The 24,560-nt window shown below is 47.0% G+C and overlaps 1 protein-coding gene across 1 annotated transcript in view; it reads left to right on the forward strand.

The window, feature by feature from the left end:
- The window catches only part of LOC129694693 (murinoglobulin-2-like), a 116,347-nt gene that overhangs the window by 38,057 nt on the left and 53,730 nt on the right, over positions 1-24,560 (forward strand). The window contains 9 exon segments of the mRNA XM_055631433.1: positions 1,148-1,262; positions 1,598-1,707; positions 9,530-9,691; positions 10,097-10,324; positions 18,163-18,256; positions 19,653-19,798; positions 19,925-20,074; positions 20,702-20,851; positions 23,495-23,585. Coding sequence (XP_055487408.1) covers positions 1,148-1,262; positions 1,598-1,707; positions 9,530-9,691; positions 10,097-10,324; positions 18,163-18,256; positions 19,653-19,798; positions 19,925-20,074; positions 20,702-20,851; positions 23,495-23,585 — 1,246 coding nt within the window.

A 24,560-nucleotide genomic window follows, 5' to 3' on the forward strand; every position in this document is an offset into this window, starting at 1 on the left:
AGAGATATAGCTGGTGCTTAGGATAAATGAATGGAAGATAAGCAAAAAGCAATGATAATGAAGAAAAGGTGTACAGTCAGTGAAACTCAACAGGACGACAGTGAAACAAGTACGAGGACTGGGGTGGGGGAGGGAAGGAGAGAGAGGGGATGCAAGAGTTACATGAAGTTGGAGAAATCAATATTGAGGTTGTAAGGTGCCCAAGCGAAATATAAAGTGCTGTTCCTCCAATTTATTTAGACAGTGAAAATCAACAGGATGAGTGAAACTAGTTGGATGAGTGAGTGTTGAACTCTACCCCCTGCTTTGGTTCTGATCTGGTGTAAGGCCCAGGGAAGTGAAGCAGGGATGAGGGGTGTGGAAGAGGTGGGCGTGAGGGGAGTGACTGGGCTGGGGTCAGCGGGTGAGGGGAAAGGAAAGGGGATGGATGTCCCGGTGGTTTATGCAGCTATCCCATCCTCTTATAACTCTCCCACCTCCCCATCTCCTGCCCCTCACCCACACACTGGGGACCGATACACAGCGGCCCATTAAACCCTTGAGCCCACTGGGCAGGAGACTGTGGCACCCGGAGGAGACACACGCAGTCACAGGGAGAGGGTGCAATCATCCCGCAGACAGACAGTGGTGGGTGTTAGGATCGAACCCAGATCACCAGAGAGCCAGGCTCAACGACACATTCACACCGTCTCTGCTTTCTCTTCCCATCCCCTTTCCTCTTTCCTTCTCTCATACTCTTTCATCCTCTTCCTTTCCTCCCTTGCACTTTCTTTCATTTGCCATCCTCCCTCTCTCTCTTTCCTTCTCTTCCTCTCTTTCCTTCTCCGTCTTTCCTTCTCTTCCTCACTCTCTCTCTCTGCCCTCTCTCCCCCACTCTGTCACACACACGGATACAGGGAGGGGATAAGTAAGTAAGTAAGTAAGTAATATTTATTTATATAGCACGTTTAAACAAAATCACTTTGAACCAAAGTGCTTTACAGAGATTGATTAAACTAATTGAATAGATTAAATGTCAATAAATCCATATAAAATAAAAAAGAAAAAGAAAAAATAAATGGGGTGGGGGGTGGGACAGGAGGATGTGGATGAGGTTCCCAGCCCAGCTCTTGCCCCTGGGTCTCACTCTCCCCTCTCACACCCTCAGACGGATACAGACGGCTGCTTCTCCACCGATCTGTCCACGGACACCTTCCGGATCAGGACCAACCGGCGCTCTGGGAACATCCACGCACACTTCGTAGTGGCTGAGGAAGGGACGGGTGAGACTGTGCCGAACTCTCCTTCATCACCCACTCCCTCGCTCCCTTTCTCCTTCATTTCCCACGCCATCACTCCCTCTCTTCATCCTTCCCTCGCTCCCTCTCTCTATCCTCTCCTTCATCCCCCTTTCCCTCTCTCAATTCCCCTTTCCCTCGCACTCTCTCTTCATCCCACTCTCCCTCGCTCCCTCTCTCCATCTTTTCCTTCATCCGGCTCTTTCTCGCTCCCTCTCGCCATTCTCTCCTTCAATCCGCTCTCCTTCTCCATCCTCTCCTTCATCCCACTTTCTCTCCCTCCCTCACCTCTGGGTGACTGTGTTTGACACCATCCACAGGGATAACGAGGGAAGGTTCGGGCAGCTGCCAGGTATCGTCAGAGGTCACCACGATCAGTTTTGAGGAGGTGGAAGACTACTACAAGACCGGGATCCCATACACAGGAAAGGTACGGTGTGGTCATGTGTGGTACACCCCTACAGGGGGGTGAAACTCCCCACACACACACGCGCGCGCGCACGCATACACGGGTACATCCCTCCAGGGGGAAACTTCCCCCCCCCCCACACACACACACATACATACAGTGTGATACACACACACACATAGTGGTACGCGAAACTCCCCACACTACACGGGTACACATCCACCACACACAAACTTCACCCCCCCCCCCACACACACACACACACACACACACAGTGTGATACATGCACTCACTCACAGTGTGATACACACGCACACACTTTGTGATGCACACACGATGTGGTACACCCCTACATGGAGAGGTATAGAGTGACACTCCACACACACACACATACATGCACACGCACCTGCGATGTGATACACACAAATGCTGCACACACAAGCAATAGACAATAGGTGCAGGAGTAAGCCATTCGGCCCTTTGAGCCAGCACTGCCATTCACTGTGATCATGGCTGGCCAACCGCATCAGTACTCCGTTCCTGCCTCCTCCCCATATCCCCTGACTCCGCTATCTTTAAGAGCCCTATCTAGCTATCTCTTGAAAGTATCCAGAGAACCGGCCTCCACCGCCTTCTGATGCAGAGAATTCCACAGACTCACAACTCTCTGAGTGAAAAAGTGTTTCCTCGTCTCCGTTCTAAATGGCTTATTCCTTATTCTTAAACTGTGGCCCCTGGTTCTGGACTCCCCCAACATCGGGAACGCGTTTCCTGCCGCTAGCTTGTCCAAAACCTTAATAATCTTTTATGTTTCAATAAGATCCCCTCTCATTCTTCTAAATTCCAGATTATACATGCCCAGCTGCTCCATTCTCTCAGCATATGGCAGTCCCGCCATCCTGGGAATTAACCTTGTGAACCCCGGCTACACTCCCTCACTTGCAAGAATGTCCTTCCTCAAATTTGGAGACCAATACTTCAGGTGTGGTCTCACCAGGGCCCTGTACAAATGCAGAAGGATCTCTTTGCTCCTATACTTAACTCCTCGTGTTATGAAGGCCAACATGCCATTTACTTTCTTCACTGCCTGCTGTACCTGCATGCTTACTTTCATAGACTGATGAACAAGGACACCCAGATCCTGTTGTACTTCTCCTTTTCCCAACTTGACACCATTTAGATAATAATCTGCCTTCCTGTTTTTGCTACCAAAGTGGATAACCCTACATTTATCCACATGAATCTGCATCTGCCATACATCTGCCCACTCACCCACCCTGTCCAAGTCACCCTGCATTCTCATAGCATCCTCCTCACAGTTCACACGGCCACCCAGCTTTGTGTCATCTGCAAATCTGCTAATGTTGAATCCATGTAAATCATTGATGTATATGGTAAATAGCTGCGGTCCCAGCACCGAGCCTTGCAGTACCCCACCAGTCACTGCCTGCCATTCTGAAAGGGACCCGTTAATCCCTACTCTTAGTTTCCTGTCTGCCAACCAATTTTCTATCCATGTCAGCACTCTACCCCCAATTCCATGTGCCCTAATTTTGCCCACTAATTTCCAATGTGGGACCTTATCAGATGCTTTCCGAAAGTCCAGGTACACTACATACACAGGCTCTCCCTTGCCCATTTTCCGTGTTACATCCTCAAAAAATTCCAGAAGATTGGTCAAGCATGATTTCCCCTTCGTAAATCCATGCTGACTCGATCCTGTTACTGCTATCCAAATGTGCCGCTATTTCATCTTTTATGATTGACTCCAGCATCTTCCCCACCACCGATGTCGGGTTAACTGGTCTATAATACCTTATTTTCTCTCTACCGCCTTTCTTAAAGAGTGAGATAACATTAACTACCCTCCAATCCACAGGAACTTATCCTGAATCTATAGAACATTGGAAAATTATCAGCAATGGGTCCACGATTTCTAGAGTCGCTTCATTTTCTTTCTTTTAAAATCTTTTTATTAACTTTTTTTTTCAAAAACAAAAACAAAACAACAAAAAAAAAGAATAATGATAAACATAACAATGATATTGATACATAGGGATCAGGATTACATTAATAACAGGTACAAACCTAAATATGAGTCCAGTGTCAAAATACACATTGAATATAGACCTCCCGGTCTCTATGTAAATATAGTTAAATGTTTAAAAGAAAACTTGTATATGAAAGAAGATAAAATAAAAAAAAGAGAAAAAAGGAAAGAACAAAACCCCCCTAAACCAGAGAAAAAAAAGCAAAACAGAATCTGAGCTGCAAAGAATTTCAACAGTTTGTCGTCAAGTCCGTTCCATCGTATAAAGGTAAAAAATAATTACAACGGTTGGAGAAAGGACAATTTATGTCATGTAAAAATGTTGAATAAATCTTCCCCAAGTTCTATCAAATTTAACCAAGGGTTCAACAATGTCACTCCTGATGTTTTCTAAATTTAAACATGATATCGTTTCAGAGTAGCAATGGAGTGTGGTCGGAGGATTAGAGTCTTTCCATTTAATTAAAATAGATCTTCTGGCAATGAATGTAGTAAAAGCTATCAACCGATGGGCGGAACGGGACAAATGAATAGAATCTAACATTGGTATCCCAAAAATTGCAGTAATAGGATGAGGTTGTAAATCAATACCTAAAACTACAGAAATTGTATCAAAAATGTATTTTCCAATATTTTTCCAAAAGTGGGCAGGACAACAACATATGGGTCAGTGAAGTCACTTCAGAGTTACATCTGTCACAGGTAGGATTTATATCACCATAAAACAAGCTAACTTATCTTTTAACATATGAACTCTGTGAACCACCTTGAATTGTATCAAAGCGAGTCTTGCACACATTGAGGAAGTACTAACTAATTGAAGAATCCTCTCCCATTTCTCTATAGATATAAATAGTCATTCTTAATTTTATCAAATGTATCTATTTGTAATTTCAAAATTAACTAATAAATAGTTGTTATTAAGCCTTTCTGATAAGGGTTCAAATGTAAAATGTTTTCCAAAATTTCAGTTTCATGTGGTAATGGAAAAAAGGGTAGAGTAGCCTTCACAAAATGTCTAATTTGTAAATATCTAAAAAAGTGTGAATTAGGTAAATTATATTTATTGGAGAGTTGTTCAAAAGACATAAAACAACCATCCAAAAACAAATCACGAAAAGCTACTATTCCATAACAGAAAGGCTTGATCAGTACTAGAAGGTTGGAAGAGAAAATTAGATATGATAGGACTCGATAAGATAAAATCATTCAATCCAAAAAACTTACGAAATTTAAACCATATTCGAAATGTATGTCTTATTATTGGATTAGTCGTATATTTATTCAATCTCATAATTGTAAAAGGTAACAAGGCCCCTAGAATAGAAGCCAATGATAGCCATTGCATAGAATCACGTTGAAGATTTATCTATCCTGGGCATTGGGTAACTTCTAAATCTTTTGTCCAAAATGTTAAATAACGAACATTAACTGGCCAATAGTAGAATCTAAGGTTCAGCAGTGCCAAACCACCGTCTTTTTTAAAATTTCTGTAAGTATTTTTTACTTAGTCTGCATTTTTATTCTGCAATATATGTGAAGAAACTTTGGAGTCAATACTATCAAAGAATGATTTAGCAATAAAAATTGGTATCGGCTGAAATAAATACAAACATTTAAGTAAGATAACCATTTTAATAGCATTGATTCGGCCGATTGAAAATTAGGACATTGGTGACCATTTAGTAAACTGTTGTTTGATATGGTCAATTAAAGGCGTAAAATTAGCTTTCAATAAATCCTTGTGTTTCTTGGTAATCTTAATACCTAAATAAGTAAAACATTCGGTAGTCAATCTAAATGGAAACTGTCCATAATTCGAAACTAGATTGTTTAATGGAAAAAGCTCACTCTTACTAAGATTTAGTTTATTACCAGAAAAACTTCTGAATTGATTAAGTAGTGTTACTATTGCCTGAATAGATTTCTATTGCCGGAATAGATTTCTCAGGATTAGAAATGAATAATAACAGATCATCTGCATAAAGAGATAACTTATGTGTCGTATTCCCGCGGACAATACCAAAAATATTAGGGGATTCCCTAGTAGCGGTGGCCAAAGGTTCCAAAGCAATATCAAACAGTAAAGGACTTAAAGGACAGCCCTGTCTAGTACCTAGAAAGAGACTGAAAAAAGGGGATCTCTGATTATTGGTAAGTAATTGGTAAAGTATTGGTAAGCCTGAGGTATATGATATATCAGCTTGATCCAAGAGATAAATATTGGACCAATCTTAAATTTTTCAAGTGTATTGAATAAGTATTGCCATTATACACTATCAAACGCCTTCTCGGCATCAAGTGAAATGACACATTCTGGAGTTTTATTTGACGCTGTATATACGATATTCATTAATCTCCTAACATAAAAGTATGAGTAACGATTTTTAATAAAACCTGTCTGATCTTCAGAAATAATTTGCGGTAAAATAATTTCCAATCTCATAGCTAATATTTAGGAAAGAATTTTGGAATCCACATTTAACAGTGATATAGGTGTATATGATGTCACTTCAGTAGGGTCTTTAAGAATGAAAGAAATAGATGCTTCATAAAAGGATTGTGGTAATCTATTCATTAAAAAGATTTCTTTAAAACCCTTGCATAGCCAGGGAGACAATAAACTTGAGAAATGCTTGAAAAATTCTACTGTAAACCCATCTAAACCGGGAGCTTTACCAGAATTCATTGAAAGGATTGCCTTCTGTATTTCATCCTCCGTGATGGGTTCGTCTAACAACAGAGACTCATTATGTATTAAATTTGGCAAGTTCAGTTTTTTTAAAAACTCGTGCATTAAATTGGAATCAGTAAGAAATTCTGATTGGTATAGAGAGGTATAAAATTCCTGAAAGGATTAATTAATTTCATCATGATCCACAGTTAGTGTACCATCCCGTTTACTCACTTTAGTAATCTGACATTTGGCCGACACTGCTTTCAACTAATTAGCGAGTAATTTACCAGATTTTTCGCCATGTATATAAAATTAACTTTTGGTTTTAAGTGGCTGGTTCTCAATCCGTGATACTAATAACAAATCATATCTCAATTGAAGTACAACTCTATTTTTATAGAGCTCTAAACTATGAGCTTTTGAATATTTTTTATCAATTTCTTTAATTTCATCAGCCAATGTACGTATTTCATTTTGAATTTGTTTTTTTAATCCCGTGGAGTATGAAATAAAAATGTCCATGAATATATGCCTTAAAAGCATCCCAGACTACACCATTGGATATTTCTTCAGAAGAATTTGTTAAGAAGAAAAAAGCAATCTGATCTTCAATAAAATTAACAAAATTTAGATCTTGAAGCAAAGTAGCATTAAATCACCATTGTTTAGCACTAAACTTGGAATCAGGTAGTTTGATTGATAGTTTCAATGGTGCGTGATCAGAAATAGCAATTGCATCATACACACATGCAGTGACCGATGAAGCTAGCCGAGAATCTATTATAAAGTAGTCAATCCTAGAGTAACTATGATATACATGAGAGAAAAAAGAAAATTCGTTGTCATTTGGGTGTAAGAATCTCCAAACTTATAACATTCCAGAGTCAAGTAAAAAAGAATTGATAAAACTAGCTGATTTATTTGGAAGCACATGATCAGATGCAGATCTGTTCATCGAGGGGTTCAAACAACAGTTAAAATCTCCACCCATTATTAAAAAATGTTCATTCAAATTAAGAAAGGATGAAATTAACTTTTTTATTAAATTTTTATAAAACTCAGGGTGATCAATATTTGGTGCATAAACATTCACCATAGCAACTTTTTGGTTATAAAGAACACCAGTAATCACCAAAAATCTACCATATTGATCAGAAATTGTTTCATAATGAACAAACGGAATTGAGGAGTCAATAAAAATAGAGACTCCTCTCACCTTAGCCTGTGAATTAGAATGAAACTGCTGTCCTTTCCAAAACTTGAAAAATCGTTGATTGTCATCTTGCCTTACATGAGTTTCCTGAACAAAAATAATCTGAGCATTTAGTCTGGGAAGAACTTTAAAAATGCGTTGCCTCTTAATAGGATGGTTCAAACCATTCACATTCCATGAAAGGAAGTTAATAACTTTATCCATATTGTTTGTAAAAATCATGTGGAATGTAAAGGGTTAATTTCTTAGCCTAATAGTTCATGATACTGGAAGAAGAAAAATATAGGGCAGAACCAGAAGTGACGACATTTCAGACATTTTTGTAGTTCAGATTCTGCACAGATGAAAAAAGCTAAGCTAAAAGCAAAAGACTCCTCCCCCCTCCCACCCATGCAAAGCCTGAAACTGGCCAGTAGACAGTCAGTACACCACCTAATCCCCTCCCTACCCTCATCTCTCCTAACAGCAGCACCCAACGTAAAAAGAAAGCGTATTTGCCACTCAATAGCTAAAACAAAATTATGATATGGTTAAAAAAAAAAGTACATGTTGGCAGTGGAACACAAGAGCTACTTCATATTATTTATCCAAGATCAAAATATGAAAACCAAGAACTGCGTTCACTTAATTTGTGTAAAGACGGGGGGGGGGGGGGGAATTCCTTCAATTTTAAAAATAGAAAAACTAACAAAGAAAATCTTAAAAATTATATATATATATATTTAATAATATTACATTAAATTAACAGTATTTTAAAGAAGGTAAAGGTTGTTGTTTAATACCATCATACTAAAATTCTAAAAAGTAAATTAAAAAAAAGAAAAACAACTCATCCAGTTAAATTCTTAATCATTACAAAAACAATATATTGTCAAAATAAGAATAGTAAATCTCCAAATATAACTCAATCAGCTATCAATAGCTCCCGGTGGCAGCTTCACCCTCATAAGCCTCCAGAAAGCTGGAAGCATCTTGAGGATTGTTAAAAAATCGAATGTTATCTTTAAAGAGTTGCATACGCAGTCTAGCTGGATAAAGTAAGGCTGGACGCAACCTTTTCTTAAACTCAGACATTACATTATGGAAAGACTTTCTTATTTCCAAAAGCTCCTTAAGTAACCTGGGATGCAGACCATCAGGCTCTGGGGATTTATCAGCCTTCAGTCCCATCGGTCTATCCGACACAATTTCCTGACAAATATGAATTTCCTTCAGTTCCTCCGTCAGCCCGTGATACACAAACACACAGTGTGAAACACACACAAACACACAGTGTGATACATATACACACACACACATACACAGCGTGCTATACACACACACACACACACACACACACACACACAGTGTGATACATATACACACACACACATACACAGCGTGCTATACACACACACACACACACACACACAGTGTGATACATATACACACACACAGCATGCTATACAGACACACAAACACACACAGTGTGATACATATACACACACACACACATACAGTGTGCTATACACATACACAAACACACAGTGTGATATGCGCACACACACACAGTATGACACACACACACAGTGTGATATATACACACATTGTGATACACACACACACACACACACATAGTGTGATACACACACACGCACATATACAGTGTGCTATACACAAACACACAGTGTGATATACACACACACACACACTGTGTGATACACACACACAATGTGATACACACACACACAGTGTGTCACACACACACACTGTGTGATACACACACACACACACGGGGTGTGATACACACGGTGAGATACACGCCTACACGGGAGGTACAGGGGAAACTCACCAACAGTCATCACTCTGCTTGTAACGTCTCCTCGTCGGAAGCTCCATCAGATTTCTCTCGTCTGATCCACAGGTGAAGGTGAAATATGTCACCGGCCGCCCGTTTGCAAACGCACGGATATATTTGTTCAATTCCCAATATCCGGGGGCACAGCAAGTTGTTGCGGACGAGAGAGGAATGGCCACGTTCACCTTCAAAACCTCCACCTGGGAGATGCAGCCCGTGCAACTATTGGTGAGTCTGGACCAGGGTCGGTCTGCAAGGGCAGCCATATTCTCTCTCTCACTATCACTTCATTTCTCCATCTCTCACTATCACTCTCTCTCTCACTCCCTCTCTCACCATCACTCTCTCACTACTATCTCTCACACCAACTCTCCCACTCTCACTGCCTCCCTGTCCCCCAACCTCCCTCTCTCCCTCCTTCTCTTCTCTAACTCCCTTCCTCTCTCTCTGCCCTCCCCCTCTACACCAACTCTTCCACTCTCCTTCCTCTTTCTCCATCCCCCTCTCTCTCCATCCCCCCCTCTCTCCCACTCTCCCTCTCCCTCTGGGCTACATTGTCCTGACCCACTTCCAGGATAGTTCTCTCTCCTCTCCGGGCAGCTCTGGGATAATGCCTCCATCTGCTCCCCACAGGCCATTTACCAGCTGCTCCCTGAGCATTTCCACTACACAGCCAGCGTTCCCAGACACGCTCCCGCCCGCCATTCCATCAAACCCTTCTACTCCAAGTCGGGCAGCTTTATCTCCATCGGCAAGGTCGGCAGCGAGATGCCGTGCGATTCCCAGCTGGACCTGCCCATCAACTACGTGTTCCAGAACCTTCCGCAGGAAGCTCCTCTCCATCTCGACCTCTTCCACCTGGTGAGTTGACCTGCAGGTACCGGATCCGCCGGAATGTTCTACCCCCTCGACGTTGTGCCACCTGTCCTTCCCCCCCCCCCCCCCCCCCCCTTCTCTCCCTTACCCCCACCTGACCCGTCCCTCCTTCCCCCCTCACCCCCTCTCCCCCCCCCCCCCCCTCTGCCCCCGGCCCTCCCTCACCTACATACATGAAGCAGCCGGCCGCTCGGCCCCTCTAACCACCCCTATCATGACCGTGGATAATGCTGATCTCCGCATCACTCCCGGTCCTCAACAAACGGTTTTAAACTGCAGAGGCAGGGACGGGAACACCAGAGACATAGGAGCAGAAGCAGTCTATATGGCCCATCGAGCCTACTCGGCCATTCACTCATGTAGCATGACAAAATTTTGAGAGCATCAAGTCTGCAATTTATCCCATCAGATAAAGCATAACAATAACCTCACCAAATTCACTTTCATATCTCCCTTCATGATTTTCAATGGACATTACCGTTGATCTTGGATGAAAAAGCCATTTCTTAAGGAAAGATTAACATTTTTTAAATAGCCTAAGTGTCCAAAGATTATTCCCAATAATTCACAATATAACATGATTTTTATATCTAATTTTCATTAATTTATAGGCCAAATGGAAGGAATTTAGTGTTCAATTGCTGTAAATAAATGCCCATTTAAATCGGCTTTCTAGTGGGATCATGTGGAACGCGCTGGTTTAGAACGTTGACATCGCGCTGGATTAGTGCCCTCAAATGCCGAGAAAATACCTGCGGGATATAAAAAGCCCAAAATGAACTAACCGCTATAGATAACGATATATAGGGTTATATATATGCCCCATTTAATGTAAAAATAAGGTACATACCTTTAATTGTTTGCTTTATAAAACCCTGGGGCTGCGAGAGGTTGCGGAATGAGACAGTAATTTTAAAACTATTAGAACTATATTATCGAGGCCTATAAAACTAATAATACCTTTTGCGACCGGGTCTTGCAGGCGATTTTTCGTTAATGCACTAGGCTGAACATATTAGCCCATCGTTAAAAACCCGCCCCCCTACTCGCCATGGCTGAGGGCAGATTCCCACGATTCAGGTAGGTTTTGATACCTAAATCATGGCTGATCTATTTTTCCCCTCTCAACCCCCATTCTCCTGCCTTGTCCCCGTTACTTTTGATAGCCTTACTAATATCAAGAACCTGTCAATCGCCACTAAAAATACTCAATATTGGGCTTCAGGGTCGTCTGTGGGGGCAGTGTCGCAAAATAAATTCCCCCTCTTCTCCATTCTAAAGATACGTCCATTTATTTTGAGGCATTATGCTCCAGTTCTAGACTCTTCCGCTAGCGGAAACATCCTCTCCACATCCACTATCTAGGCCTTTCACTGTTTGGTAAGTTTCATTGAGATCCCCCCCCTCATCGTTCTAAACGCCATCAAACAGATCTCCTACGTTAACCACAGGGCTGCCAACATTGGGTGAGAGTTGGGAGTGAGAAATTGTGAGAGACCAAGCCCGAGGGAGCGTTGGCAGGTGTGGGCAAGTTGGGCCAAAGGGCCTGTTTTCACACTGTATCACCCTATGACTACATTATACCTCCACCATGCATAAGTGCTTCAAAATCAAGTGGTCGAGTTTTATTGCCATATACTCAAGCATAGAAATATAGAAAATAGGCGCAGGAATAGGCCATTCGGCCTTCAAGCCAGCAATCCCATTCAATATGATCATGGCTGTTCATCTAAAATCAGTACCTCTTTCCTGTTTTTCCTCCATGTCCCTTGATTTTGCCTAAAGAGCTAAATGTCTCTTGAAAACATCCAGTGAATTGGCCTCCACTGCCTTCTGTGGCAGAGAATTCAACAGATTCACAACTTTCTGGGTGAAGAACGTTTGTCCTCATCTCAGTCCTAAATGGCCTACCCCTTATTCTTAAACTGTGACCCCTGGTTCTGAACATCCCCAACATCAGAAACATTTTTCCTGCAGTTACAGTAAGTGGAAATCTAGCAGGCAAGCAGGATGCTTTAACCACCACCCCCATTTGAAGGCCACTATCTTCCACAGCCTCTACCCAGTTCTTGGTACATACTTCCAGTAGCAACTGGTTGTCCTCCAGGATGCACCGAGCCACAGCCTGGTCCATGCTGGTCACCAGGGCGAATTCGGCACAGAGACTCTCACTGCAGCGGCGCAACGCTTCCGACGAACGCCCGGGACTTTTGCACTGAGGCTGTTCCATGGCCGGAGCTGCAGCGAGCGACTCACCAGCCCCACAAACACTAGCCAGCGCCGACTCCCCGTCCGCATCTGCTCCTGCCGCTCCATCCCTTCCTCCGCCCCGACTCTCCAACAACCGCAGCCCATGCAGTTGATATTAGTTTTCAAATTATCTTTGATCACAGAATTCTTCTGCAGTTGTATAGGGCTCTGGTGAGACCACATCTGGAGTATTGCGTACAGTTTTGGTCTCCTAATTTGAGGAAGGACATCCTTGTGATTGAGGCAGTGCAACGTAGGTTCATCAGATTGATCCCTGGGATGGCGGGACTGTCATATGAGGAAAGATTGAAAAGACTAGGCTTGTATTCACTGGAGTTTAGAAGGATGAGGGGAGATCTTATAGAAACATATAAAATTATAAAAGGACTGGACTAGCTAGATGCAGGAAAAATGTTCCCAATGTTGGGCGAGTCCAGAACCAGGGGCCACAGTCTTAGAATAAAGGGGAAGCCATTTAAGACTGAGGTGAGAAAAACATTTTTCACCCAGAGAGTTGTGAATTTGTGGAATTCCCTGCCACAGAGGGCAGTGGAGGCCAAGTCACTGGATGGATTTAAGAGAGAGTTAGATAGAGCTCTAGGGGCTAGAGGAGTTAAGGAATATGGGGAGAAGGCAGGTACGGGTTATTGATAGGGGACGATCATCCATGATCATAATGAATGGCGGTGCTGGCTCGAAGGGCCGAATGCCCTCCTCCTGCACCTATTTTCTATGATTCTATATTTCTATGTTTTAATTGCTTACGACAGAGCATGAGAAAGTCTGGGATCAGCGTGAGAGCGTGTAAATTTGGCGAAATGGGTGATTCTCATGCACAATGCATGAGAGTTGGCAGCTCTGTAACCCAATTATCCCTGGGATCATTCTCGTAAACCACCTTCTCTAACCACCCTTCCCTCTCTAACGCCAGCACATCCCTCGGGTAACTGCTCCCAATATTCCAAATGTGGCCTCACAAGCACCTGATAAAACCTTAGCATTACATCCTTGGTTTTATATTATAGTCCCCACTAAATAAATGCTAGCATTGCATTTGTTTTCCTTACTACTGATTCAACCTGCAAATTTACTTTTGGAAATCCTGTTCAAACACTCCCAAGTCCCTTTGCAACTCCAATTCCTGAATCTTCTGCCCCTTCAGAAAATGGACTGTGCCTTTATTCCTTCTACAAAATACATGTCCACACTTTGATCCGCTGTATTCCATCTGCCACTTCTCCGCCCTCTCTCGTAACATGTCCCAGCTTCCTCAATACTACCTGCCCCTCCATCTAATTTCGTATCATCCACACACTTGTCCACAAAGCCATCAATTCCATCATCCAGATCATTAACATATAACATGAAAAGTAGTGCATTCAACACTCGCCCCTGCAGAGCACCACAAGTCACCGGCAGCCAATCCGAGAAAAGGCCCCCTTTATTCCCACTCTTTTCCTTCCACCAGTCATACAATCTTTTATCCATGCTAGTACCTCGCCTCTAATACCATGGGCTCCTATCTTGTTTAGTGGCCTCACATGTGGCACTTTATCAAAAGCCTTATGGAAATCGAAGTAAACAACATCCACTGACTCTCCTTCGTCTATCCTGCTTGTTACATCCTCAAAGAAATCCAACCAATCCATCAGGCAAGATCTCCCCTTGACGAGACCACGGTGACTTTGGCCTATTGTATCCTGTGCTTCCAAGTACCCTGAAACCTCAACGTTAATAATGTACACTAAAATTAATTCAGAATCTGGGGACATTTAAGGGCAGAGTGTTGAGCTGGCAAGCGAGTCCGTTTCTTGTCCAGATGCCGGCTTCTTTAGATTTCCCGCCTATTCACTTTTAAAACTAACTTTATTTCCACAGTGGAAACCAGCAAAGTGGGTCAGAAGTTTGAAGGAGTGATGGGAGGTAGAGGTTCTGACCAGAAAGTCTTATGGAGGGAGGGACAGGCAGGGAGAGGTGAGGCTGATAGGCTGAAGTGTGTTTATTTCAATGCAAGGAGTTGTGGAGAAAGCAGCTGGATGTAGAGCCTGGATCGGTGCTTGGGACTATGATGTTGTGGCCATTGTGGAAACGTGGTTGTAGGAGGGTCACGACCGGCAGCCAATGTTCTGTGGTTTCGATGTTTCAGACGTGATCAACAGGGAGGAACAAAGAGGTGGAGGAGTTGTACTACTGATCAGGGAGACTGTGACGGCGGCACTCAGGGAGGACGTATTGGAGGGTTCATCTACTGAGGTGGAATGGGTAGAGCTCATAAAGAAGAAAGGAGCAATTACTCTGGGATTATATTATAGGCCACCCAACTCTAGTGGGAGATAGAGCATCACACAAGTAGGACAGATCCTTTTCCCTTTGAGAAATGGAAGATTCAAACAAAGAGGACATGACTTCAGAATTAAGGGACAGATGTTTGGCCATTGTGGAAACGGGGTAATATGAGGGGGTTCTTCTTTACTCAGAGAGTGGTAGCGGTGTGGAATGAGCTTCCAGTGGAAGTGGTGGAGGCAGGTTCATTGGTATCATTTAAAAATAAAATTGGATAGGCACTGGATGAGAAGGGAATGGAGGGTTATGGTATGAGTGCAGGCATGGGTGGGGACTAAGGGGAAAAAAAAAATTGTTCGGCACGGACTTGTAGGGCCGAGATGTTTCCGTGCTGTAATTGTTATATGGTTATATGGTTATTATGTAAGAGGGCAAGAACCACAGGGTTGGAGTGGGTGACAAACTTCTCCAATATTCACTGGGACTTAATCAGGGCAAGAGAATTAGACAGGGCAGAATTTGTTCAGTGCATCCAATTCTTCCTTCCTACATGTGGCGTGCACAGCCTAAAGTTGTTGGGCAACTTGTTCTATTTGATCTTCCGTTTGTGCACGTTGAGTTGATTGCATTAGTCGACACAGGGTGGACCACGTGAAGGTTGCAATCTTCCACCCCAGTGCATCCAATAAGTTTTCCTTAAACAGTGTGTGGATAGTCCACCTCGAGGAGGGACTATACTGGATCTTGTGTTGGGAAACGAGCCTGGTCAGGTGACTGGTCTTATGGTGGAAGAGCATTTTGGAGATAGTGACCAAAGCTCCATACATTTTAAGAGTGTTTTGAGTCAGGACAGGTCTGGATGTTGGAGGAAGGTACTTAATTGGGGCAAGACTGATTGCAATGTCATTAGGCAGGAGCGCAGGAGGGTAGATTGGTAGTTGTTTAAAGGCCAGCTGATCAAAGTGTAGGATCAGCATGTTCCAGTAATGAGGAGGGATATGGATGGCAAGGTAAAGGAACCATGAATGACCAAGGAGGTTGTAAACTTGATTGGGTAGGAAAATGAAGCAAAAGTTAGTTTTAAGGAGGTGGCATCGGATGGGGCTTATGAGGAATATAAGGCTTGTAGGAAAGAACTCGTGGGCGATTAGAAGGGCCAATTAAATGTCATTGGCGAGCCAGATTAAGGAAAATACCAAGGCTTTTTTACATACGTTCAAAACAGTAGGGTGACCTGGGAGAAGGTAGGACCCATCAAGTATAAAGGAGGGAATCTGTGGAGTTGGGGGATGTAGGTGAGGTATTAAATGAGTACTTTGTATCTGTATTCACTGAGGAGAAGGCCTTGGAGTTCAGCAAAATCAGTGGAGAATACAAATATGCTTGGGCTTGAGATTGAGGAGGTGGTGCGGAGGCTCTTGAAGAACATTAATGCGGATAAGTCCTCTGGGACTGATGGGATCTTTCCCAGGTTATAGAGGGAGGCAAGAGAAGAGGCTGTGGGGGCCTTGATGAGGATCTTTGTTTCTTCTCTAGCCACAGGTGAGGTCCCAGGGATCTTGAGAGTGGTCAATGTTGTTCCCTTGTTTAAGAAGTAGAGAGAATCCAGGGAACTATAGGCCGGTAAGCCTCACATCAATGGTAGGGAAACTATTGGAGAGAGTTATTTGATATAAGATTTACTCCTATTTGGAAGAGAATGGGCTAAGTAGGGATGCCAGCACAGCTTTGTATGTAGCAGGTCATGTCTCATGAACGATTGAGTTTTTTGAGGGGGTGAGAAAGGAGATTGATGAAGGTAGGGCAGTAGATGTTGTGTACATGGATTTTAGTGGCTTTTGAGAAGGTCCCACATGTTTGGTTGATCCAGAAGATTAAGATGTACGAATCCACGGTGACTTAGTAGGATGGATTCAGAACTGGTTTATTCATAGGACAGAGGGTTGTGGTGGAAGAAAGATATTGTGGCTTGAGGTCTGTGACCAGTGGAGTTCTGCTGTTTGTGATATATATATATATATAAATGAGTTGCACGTAAACATAAACAGGTGGGGTCACGGAAGACTGTCAATGTATACAGTAGAATGTACATCAGCTACAGAAATGGGCAGAGAAGTGGCAGATGGAGTTTAATTTGCATAAAGGCGGCATAGTGGTGCAGCAGTGGAGTTGCTGCCCTAGAGCGCCAGAGACCCCGGTTCGATCCCGATTATGGGTGATGTCTGTACGGAGTTTGTACATTCTTGTGACCGCGTAGTTTTCCTCCTGTTGCTCCAATTTCCTCCCACATTACAAAGACATGCAGGTTGGTTGGTTAATTGGCTTCTGTACACTGCCACCTGTGTGTAGTATGTGAAACTGGGATAACTTTGAACTTGTGAACATTGGTTGGGCTGAAGGGCCCTTTACCACGTTGTATCTGTAAACTAGAGTGTGATGTGTTGAACTTTGGGACGACCAACGTAGTATACAATTAATGCCATGACCCTTCACAGCATTGATGTACAGAGGGATCATGGGGTACAAGTCCATAACACCCTGAAAGTGGCAACACAAACAGAGTGGTAAAGAAGGTGTATGGTATGCTTGCTTTCATAGATCGGGGCATAGTGTATTAGAGTCAGGAAGTCATAATGCAACTCTATAGGACTTTGGTTAGGCAGTCCCAGTCACCCCATTACAGGAAGGATGTGGAGGCCTTGGAGAGGGTGCAGCGGAGGATAACACAATTACGCCCGGATTAGGGTGTATTAGCTATAGGGAGAGGTTGAACAGATTGGATTATTTTCTCTGCAGCTACGGAAACTGTTGGGAGACCTGGTAGAAGTATATAAACTGTGAGAGGCATGCGCAGGGTAGACAGTCTTTTTCACGGATAGTTTTTCAGGTGGAGTCGAGGGCGGTGTTGCTGACAGGTTCAACGTGGTGTTTATGCAGGGAATGGAGGCACATGGTTCATGTACAGTCAGATAAGAGTTGGTCTTGGCATCATGTTCGGCACAGACCCTGTGGGCCGAAGGGCCTGTTCCTTTGTCGTACTGTTCTATGTTGATCTCTCTCCCCCCTCCCCCCACCGAGAGAAGACTCCCTCCGCACCTCAGTTAAAAATGGTGCAGATATCCTGTCCTCATCCCACCATTCGAGACTCCCCATTCCCCTGGGTCAGGACCGTACCCCTCATCAACATCTCCCTGTTGCCCCCCCCCCTCGTCACCACTACCCACTGCCCCTCCCCCCCCCCACTGCATCACGGAGCTCTCAGCCTCGGTCTCTCCTCTCTCCCCCCACAGGTCATGGCCAAAGGGAAGATCATCAGCCTGGATAAAACCCTCATCGTCGGGGGGGACGCACGGTACGGGGAGGGGGACGGGCTGGGGTGGAGGGGTGGGAAGGGGAGGAGCAATGGGGCGGGATGGGGGGTGGAATCGGGTGGGGGATGGACAAGGAAGGTGGGCAGGTCATGGAGGATGTGTGGCAGGGGGGCAGGCTGGGGAGGCAGGGTGGGATAGGGGTGGAACAGGTGGGGAGGGTGGAGTCAGGGTGGGAAACAGTGTTGGGGTAGACAGTGTGGGTTTGGGCTGTCTAACCCGATAATTAGGCATCAGACGGTTTGCAAGGGATGGCACTGTGTAACAGTACAGTGTGGGATCACACTGTGTAACGGGGATGTGTGGGATCACACTGTGTAACGGGGCGGTGTGGGATCACTGTGTAGCGGGGATGTGTGGGATCACACTGTGTAACGGGGCGGTGTGGTATCACACTGTAACGGGGATTTGTGGGATCACACTGTAACGGGGATGTGTGGGATCACACTGTGTAACGGGGCGGTGTGGGATCACACTGTAACGGGGATGTGTGGGATCACATTGTGTAACGGGGCGGTGTGGGATCACACTGTGTAACGGGGCGGTGTGGGATCACACTGTGTAACGGGGATGTGTGGGATCACACTGTGTAACGGGGCGGTGTGGGATCACACTGTGTAACGGGGATGTGTGGGATCACACTGTGTAACGGGGATGTGTGGGATCACACTGTGTAACGGGGATGTGTGGGATCGCACTGTGTAACGGGGATGTGTGGGATCACACTGTGTAACGGGGATGTGTGCGATCACACTGTGTATCGGGGCGGTGTGGGATCACACTGTAACGGGGATGTGTGGGATCACATTGTGTAACGGGGCGGTGTGGGATCACACTGTGTACGGGGCGGTGTGGGATCACACTGTGTAACGGGGCTGTGTGGGATCACACTGTGTAACGGGGCGGTGTGGGATCACACTGTGTAACGGGGATGTGTGGGATCACACTGTGTAACGGGGCGGTGTGGATCACACTGTAACGGGGATTGTGTGGGATCACATTGTGTAACGGGGCGGTGTGGGATCACACTGTGTAACGGGGCGGTGTGGGATCACACTGTGAAGGGGATGTGTGGGAACACACTGTGTAACGCGGCGGTGTGGGATCACACTGTGTAACGGGGCGGTGTGGGATCACACTGTGTAACGGGGATGTGTGGGATCACACTGTGTAACGGGGCGGTGTGGGATCACACTGTGTAACGGGGATGTGTGGGATCACACTGTGTAACGGGGATGTGTGGGATCACACTGTGTAACGGGGATGTGTGGGATCACACTGTGTAACGGGGATGTGTGGGATCACACTGTGTAACGGGGATGTGTGGGATCACACTGTGTAACGGGGCGGTGTGGGATCACACTGTGTAACGGGGCGGTGTGGGATCACACTGTGTAACGACTCCCCTCCAGCCTCACAGGGGGAGCTGACGCTGACACTCCACCTGCCCGCCCTCCTGGCTCCCACTGCCCGACTCCTGGTCTTCACCGCCCTGCCCAGTGGTGAGATGGTGGCCCACTCTGCACACATACACATGGACAAGTGCTTCCGCAACAAGGTGAGGAATCTCCTTCACCACCCCCCACTCCGCCTCTACCTCCCACCTCTCCCCCTCCATCTGCCTCCCGCTCGCTGCCTCACCGCGCTCTCTACTGCTGCCTCACCGCGCTCTCTCCCGTTGCAGGTGCAGCTGGGTTTCTCCGTGCCGGAGGAGTTGCCGGGCAGCCAGGTCTCGCTGCACGTCGGCGCCGCCCCAGGCTCCCTCTGCGGTCTCCGCATCGTCGACCACAGTGTGCTGCTCCTCAAACCCGAGAGGGAACTCACGGCACAAAGTGTAAGGCCCAGCCCCACCCTGGGGTGCAGACGGGGGCCCAGCCCCACTCGGGGTGCAGAGTGGGAGGGGTAGAGGTAGAGGAAACGATGGGGTGGAGGGAGAGAGGGGGAGGGAAGGGGGATGGTGCTGGGGGGGATGAGGGGGGAGGGCGGGGGAATAATTTTCCCGAATCCCTGCTCCTGATATTTATATGATGTAATTCGTATTTCTCTCACCCACACTTGTTGATCTCTCTCTCTCCCCTCTCTCCCCCTCCTTTTCCCTCACTTGCCCTTACCCTGCCTCTCTACCACTCCCCTTACTCTCCCTCCCTTTACATTCGCCTACTTGCCCCCTCGCCCTCCCCTCACTCTCGCACTCCTCTCTTCCTCTCTCAATCCGTTTCCTCACTCTCTCTCCCCTCCGCCGCCTCCCCCTTCGTTTCCCTCCCTATATCTCTCTTCTTCCCTCCTCCCTCCTTCAATGCTCTCTGCCTCTCTCTTCCTCCCACTCGCCCATCTCTCACTCCCCCCATCTCTCTCCCTCCTTCCCTCCACCTTGCTCTCTCCCTCCCTCCCTCATCCCCTCGTCCCCTACCTCCGCAATGCTCTCCCTCTCCCCCCTCTGTTCCTCCCCCTGTCCCCACAGGTCTACTCCTTGCTGCCGGTCACTGATCTGGACGACTACCCCTACTCAGCGCGTGACTATGACTCTCACAACTGTGTTCCTGAGCCTGACGATTCACTGCTCTCACTGTACGACAAGGACTCGGTCACTGACGTGGCTCAGTTGCTGCAGGTACCACCCAGGGAGTGGCGGGAGGCGTGGAACAGGGGCTGTGGAAGGGAGGGAAAAGAGGAGAAGGCTGAGATGTGGAGGGATGGAGCGAGGGGGTTGATGCAGGGGCAAGGAAGGAAGGAGGGGTGAGGGAGTGAGGGAGAGAGCACAAAGGAAGGGCTAGAGGGAATGGGGGGAGAAGGGAGTCATAAGATCACATGAAACATAGATACAAAGATACATAGACAATAGGTGCAGGAGGAGACCATTCGGCCCTTTGAGCCATTCAATGTGATCATGGCTGATCATCCACAATCAGTACCCCGTTCCTGCCTTCTCCACATACCCCTTGATTCCGCTTGCCCAAAGAGCTCTATCTAACTCTCTTTTGAATGCATCCAGTGAACCGGTCTCCAATGCTTTCTGAGGCAGAGAATTCCACAAATTCACAACTCTCTGTGTGAAAAAGTTTTTACTCATCGCATTTAAATGGCCTTACCTTTATTCTTAACTATGGCCCCTACTTCTGGACTCCCCCAACATTGGGAACATTTTTCCTGCATCTAGCTTTTACAGTCCTTTTACAATTTTAAACGTTTCTATAAGATAACCCCTCATCCTTCTAAATTCCAGTGAATACAAGCTTAGACTTTCCAATCTTTCTTCATGCGACAGTCCTGCTGTCCCAGGGATTAACCTTGTGAACCTACACTGCACTGCCTCCAATCACAAAGATGTCTTCCTCAAATTAGGAGACTAGAACTGCACACAATACTCCAGATGTGGTCTCACCAGGACCCTGTACAACTCCTATACTCAAATCTTCTCTTTATGAAGGCAACTTGCCATTAGCTTTCTTCACTGCCTGCTGTACCTGCATGTTTACTTTCAGTGACTGGTCCAGGTCTGGTCGCACTTCTCTTTTTCCAAATCTGACACCATTGAGATAATAATCTCCCTCCTTGTTCTTGCCACCAAAGTGGATAACCACAAATTTATCTACATTATACTGCATCTGCCACGCATCTGCCCACTCTCTCAACCTGTCCAGGTCACCATGCAAACTCCTAGCATCCTCTTCGCAGTTCACACTGCCACAGTTTTGTGTCACCTGCAAATATGCTGGTGTTACTTTTAATTCCATCATCTAAATCATTAATATATATTGTAAGTAGTTGTGGACCCAGCACCAAACCTTGCGACACTCCACATGCCACTGCCTGCCATTCTGACAGGGAACGGTTTATTCCTACTCTTAGTTTCCTGTCTGCCAACCAATTCTCTATCCATGTCAATACCCTACCCCAATACCATGTGCTCCAATTTTGCCCGCTAATCTCCTGTGTGAGACCTTATCAAAGGCTTTTGGAAAACCTTCTGATACACAACATCCAGTGGCTCTCCTTCATTCATTTTACTTGTCGCATCCTCAAAAACATTCCAGAAGATTAGTCAAGCAGGATTTCCCCTTCATAAATCCATGTTGACTTGGATCAATCCTTTTACTGCTATCCAAATGCACCATTATTACTTCTTTAATAATTGACTCCAGCATCTTCCCCACCACCGATGTCAGGCTAACTGGTCTATAAGTTTCTCTTGCTCCTTTCTTGAAAAATGTGCTAACATTAGCTGCCCTCCAATCCACAGGAACTGATCCTAAACCTATAGAACATTGGAAAATGATCACCAATGCATCCACCATTTCTAGAGCCACCTCCTGGGATGCAGATCATTAGGCCCTGGGGATTTATCAGCCTTCAGTCCCATCAGTCCCTATACACACTAGGGACAATTATTTTATATTTATACCAAGCCAATTAACCTACAAACATGTACGTCTTTGGAGTGTGGGAGGAAACCGAAGATCTCGGAGAAAATCCATGTCGGGAGGAAAACGTACAAACTCCGTACAGACAGCACTAATAGTCAGGATGGAACTGACACTGACTCTGTCACTGTAAGGAATCAACTCTATCGCTGTGTCACCATGCCGCCCAGGTTTTATACTGTCCTTGGCTTCCCCTGTCAGCCACGGCCGGCTCTTTCTCCCCCTGGAATCTATCTTCTTCTTTGAAATGAAAAGATCCTGCATCTTCCAGATTATTCCCCAAAATTCCTGCCATTGCTGTTCCACCGTCATTCCTGCTAGGATTCCTTTCCTGTCAACTTTGGCCAGCTCCTCCATCATGCCACTGTAGTTCAGTGCCTCTTTTACAGCTGCCTTTACTCAGCTGCAATGTCGGCACATCCAAGATCACCTTCTCCCTCTCAAATTGCAGGTTGAGGGAGGGGTGAAGGGAGGGAGTGAGGGAGGGGTGCGTGATGGAGTATTGGACGGGGATTGGCGAACACTGAGGTAGAGAGGGTTGGGGGGGGGTGAGAGTGTGAGGGAGGGAGGAGGTGAAGGAGGGGGAGAGTGGGGGTGAGGGAGATGGTCAGGGAGGGGTGAGGGAGGGTATGAGGGTAGTGTGAGGGTGAGAGCGACAGAGGGAGGGGGTGAGGGTGACGGAGGGAGGGGTGAGAGTGCGATGGAGGGAGGGAGTGTGAGATAAGGAAGGAATGAGGGTGTGAGAGGGTGAAGAAGTTGTGGGAGAGAGGAGGGAGCAGGAGTGACGGAGGGGCAGTGACTGGGGCAGACCCTGATGCCTGCCCTCCCCACAGGGCCTAGGCCTGAAGGTCTTCACGGACCTGGACTACCAAGTGCCCCTCAACTGTGAGACGCAGAGAAGAGTAGCCTATGCGAGATATGGGGGTGAGTAGTGACACCTGCTGACCCAGCTAGTCACCCCTCATTGACCTCGCTCTGATCCCCGTTGAACTACCATGTGATGGAGCATTCCCTCTCCCCGCCGGGCCATGCCCCTTCCCCACCGTGACCCCCCTGACCATCCGTGACCCTGGTGTGCTTATGATACCCCCAGTCTGGGAGACAAAGCGGCGTTACCCTCCCCCCCCCCCCCCACAGTGCTGTGCCCCCTCACACCCCCCCACAGTGTGGTGCCCCCTCACCCCCCCCCCAGTGTGTGTGCCCCCTCACCCCCCCCCACAGTGTGGTGCCCCCTCACCCCCCCCACAGTGTGGTGCCCCCTCACCCCCCCCCACAGTGTGGTGCCCCCCTCCCCCCCCCCCCCCCACAGTGTGGTGCCCCCTCCCCCCCCCCCCACAGTGTGGTGCCCCCTCACCCCCCCCCACAGTGTGGTGCCCCCTCCCCCCCCCCCCCCCACAGTGTGGTGCCCCCTCACCCCCCCCCCACAGTGTGGTGCCCCCTCACACCCCCCCCCCCCAGTGTGGTGCCCCCCTCCCCCCCCCCCCACAGTGTGGTTTCCCCCTCACCCCCCCCCCCCCACAGTGTGGTGCCCCCCTCACCCCCCCCCCCCACAGTGTGGTGCCCCCTCACCCCCCCCCACAGTGTGGTGCCCCCTCCCCCCCCCCCCCCACAGTGGTGCCCCCCCCTCCCCCCCCCCCACCCCCTTCCCCGCACCCCCCCCCCCACCCCCCCCCCCTCCCCCCCCCCCCCCACCCCTCCCCCCCCCCCCCCCCCCCCCCCCCCCCCCCCCCCCCCCCCCCCCCCCCCACCCCCCCCCTTCCCCCCCCCCCCCCCCCCCCCCCCCTCCCCCCCCCCCCCCCCCCCCCCACCCCCCCCCCCCCCCCCCCCCCCCCTCCCCCCCCCCCCCCACAGTGTGGTGCCCCCTCACCCCCCCCCCCCACAGTGTGGTGCCCCCTCACC

The sequence above is a fragment of the Leucoraja erinacea genome, unplaced genomic scaffold, assembly GCF_028641065.1.
Source record: "Leucoraja erinacea ecotype New England unplaced genomic scaffold, Leri_hhj_1 Leri_75S, whole genome shotgun sequence".
Lineage (NCBI taxonomy): Eukaryota > Metazoa > Chordata > Chondrichthyes > Rajiformes > Rajidae > Leucoraja > Leucoraja erinaceus.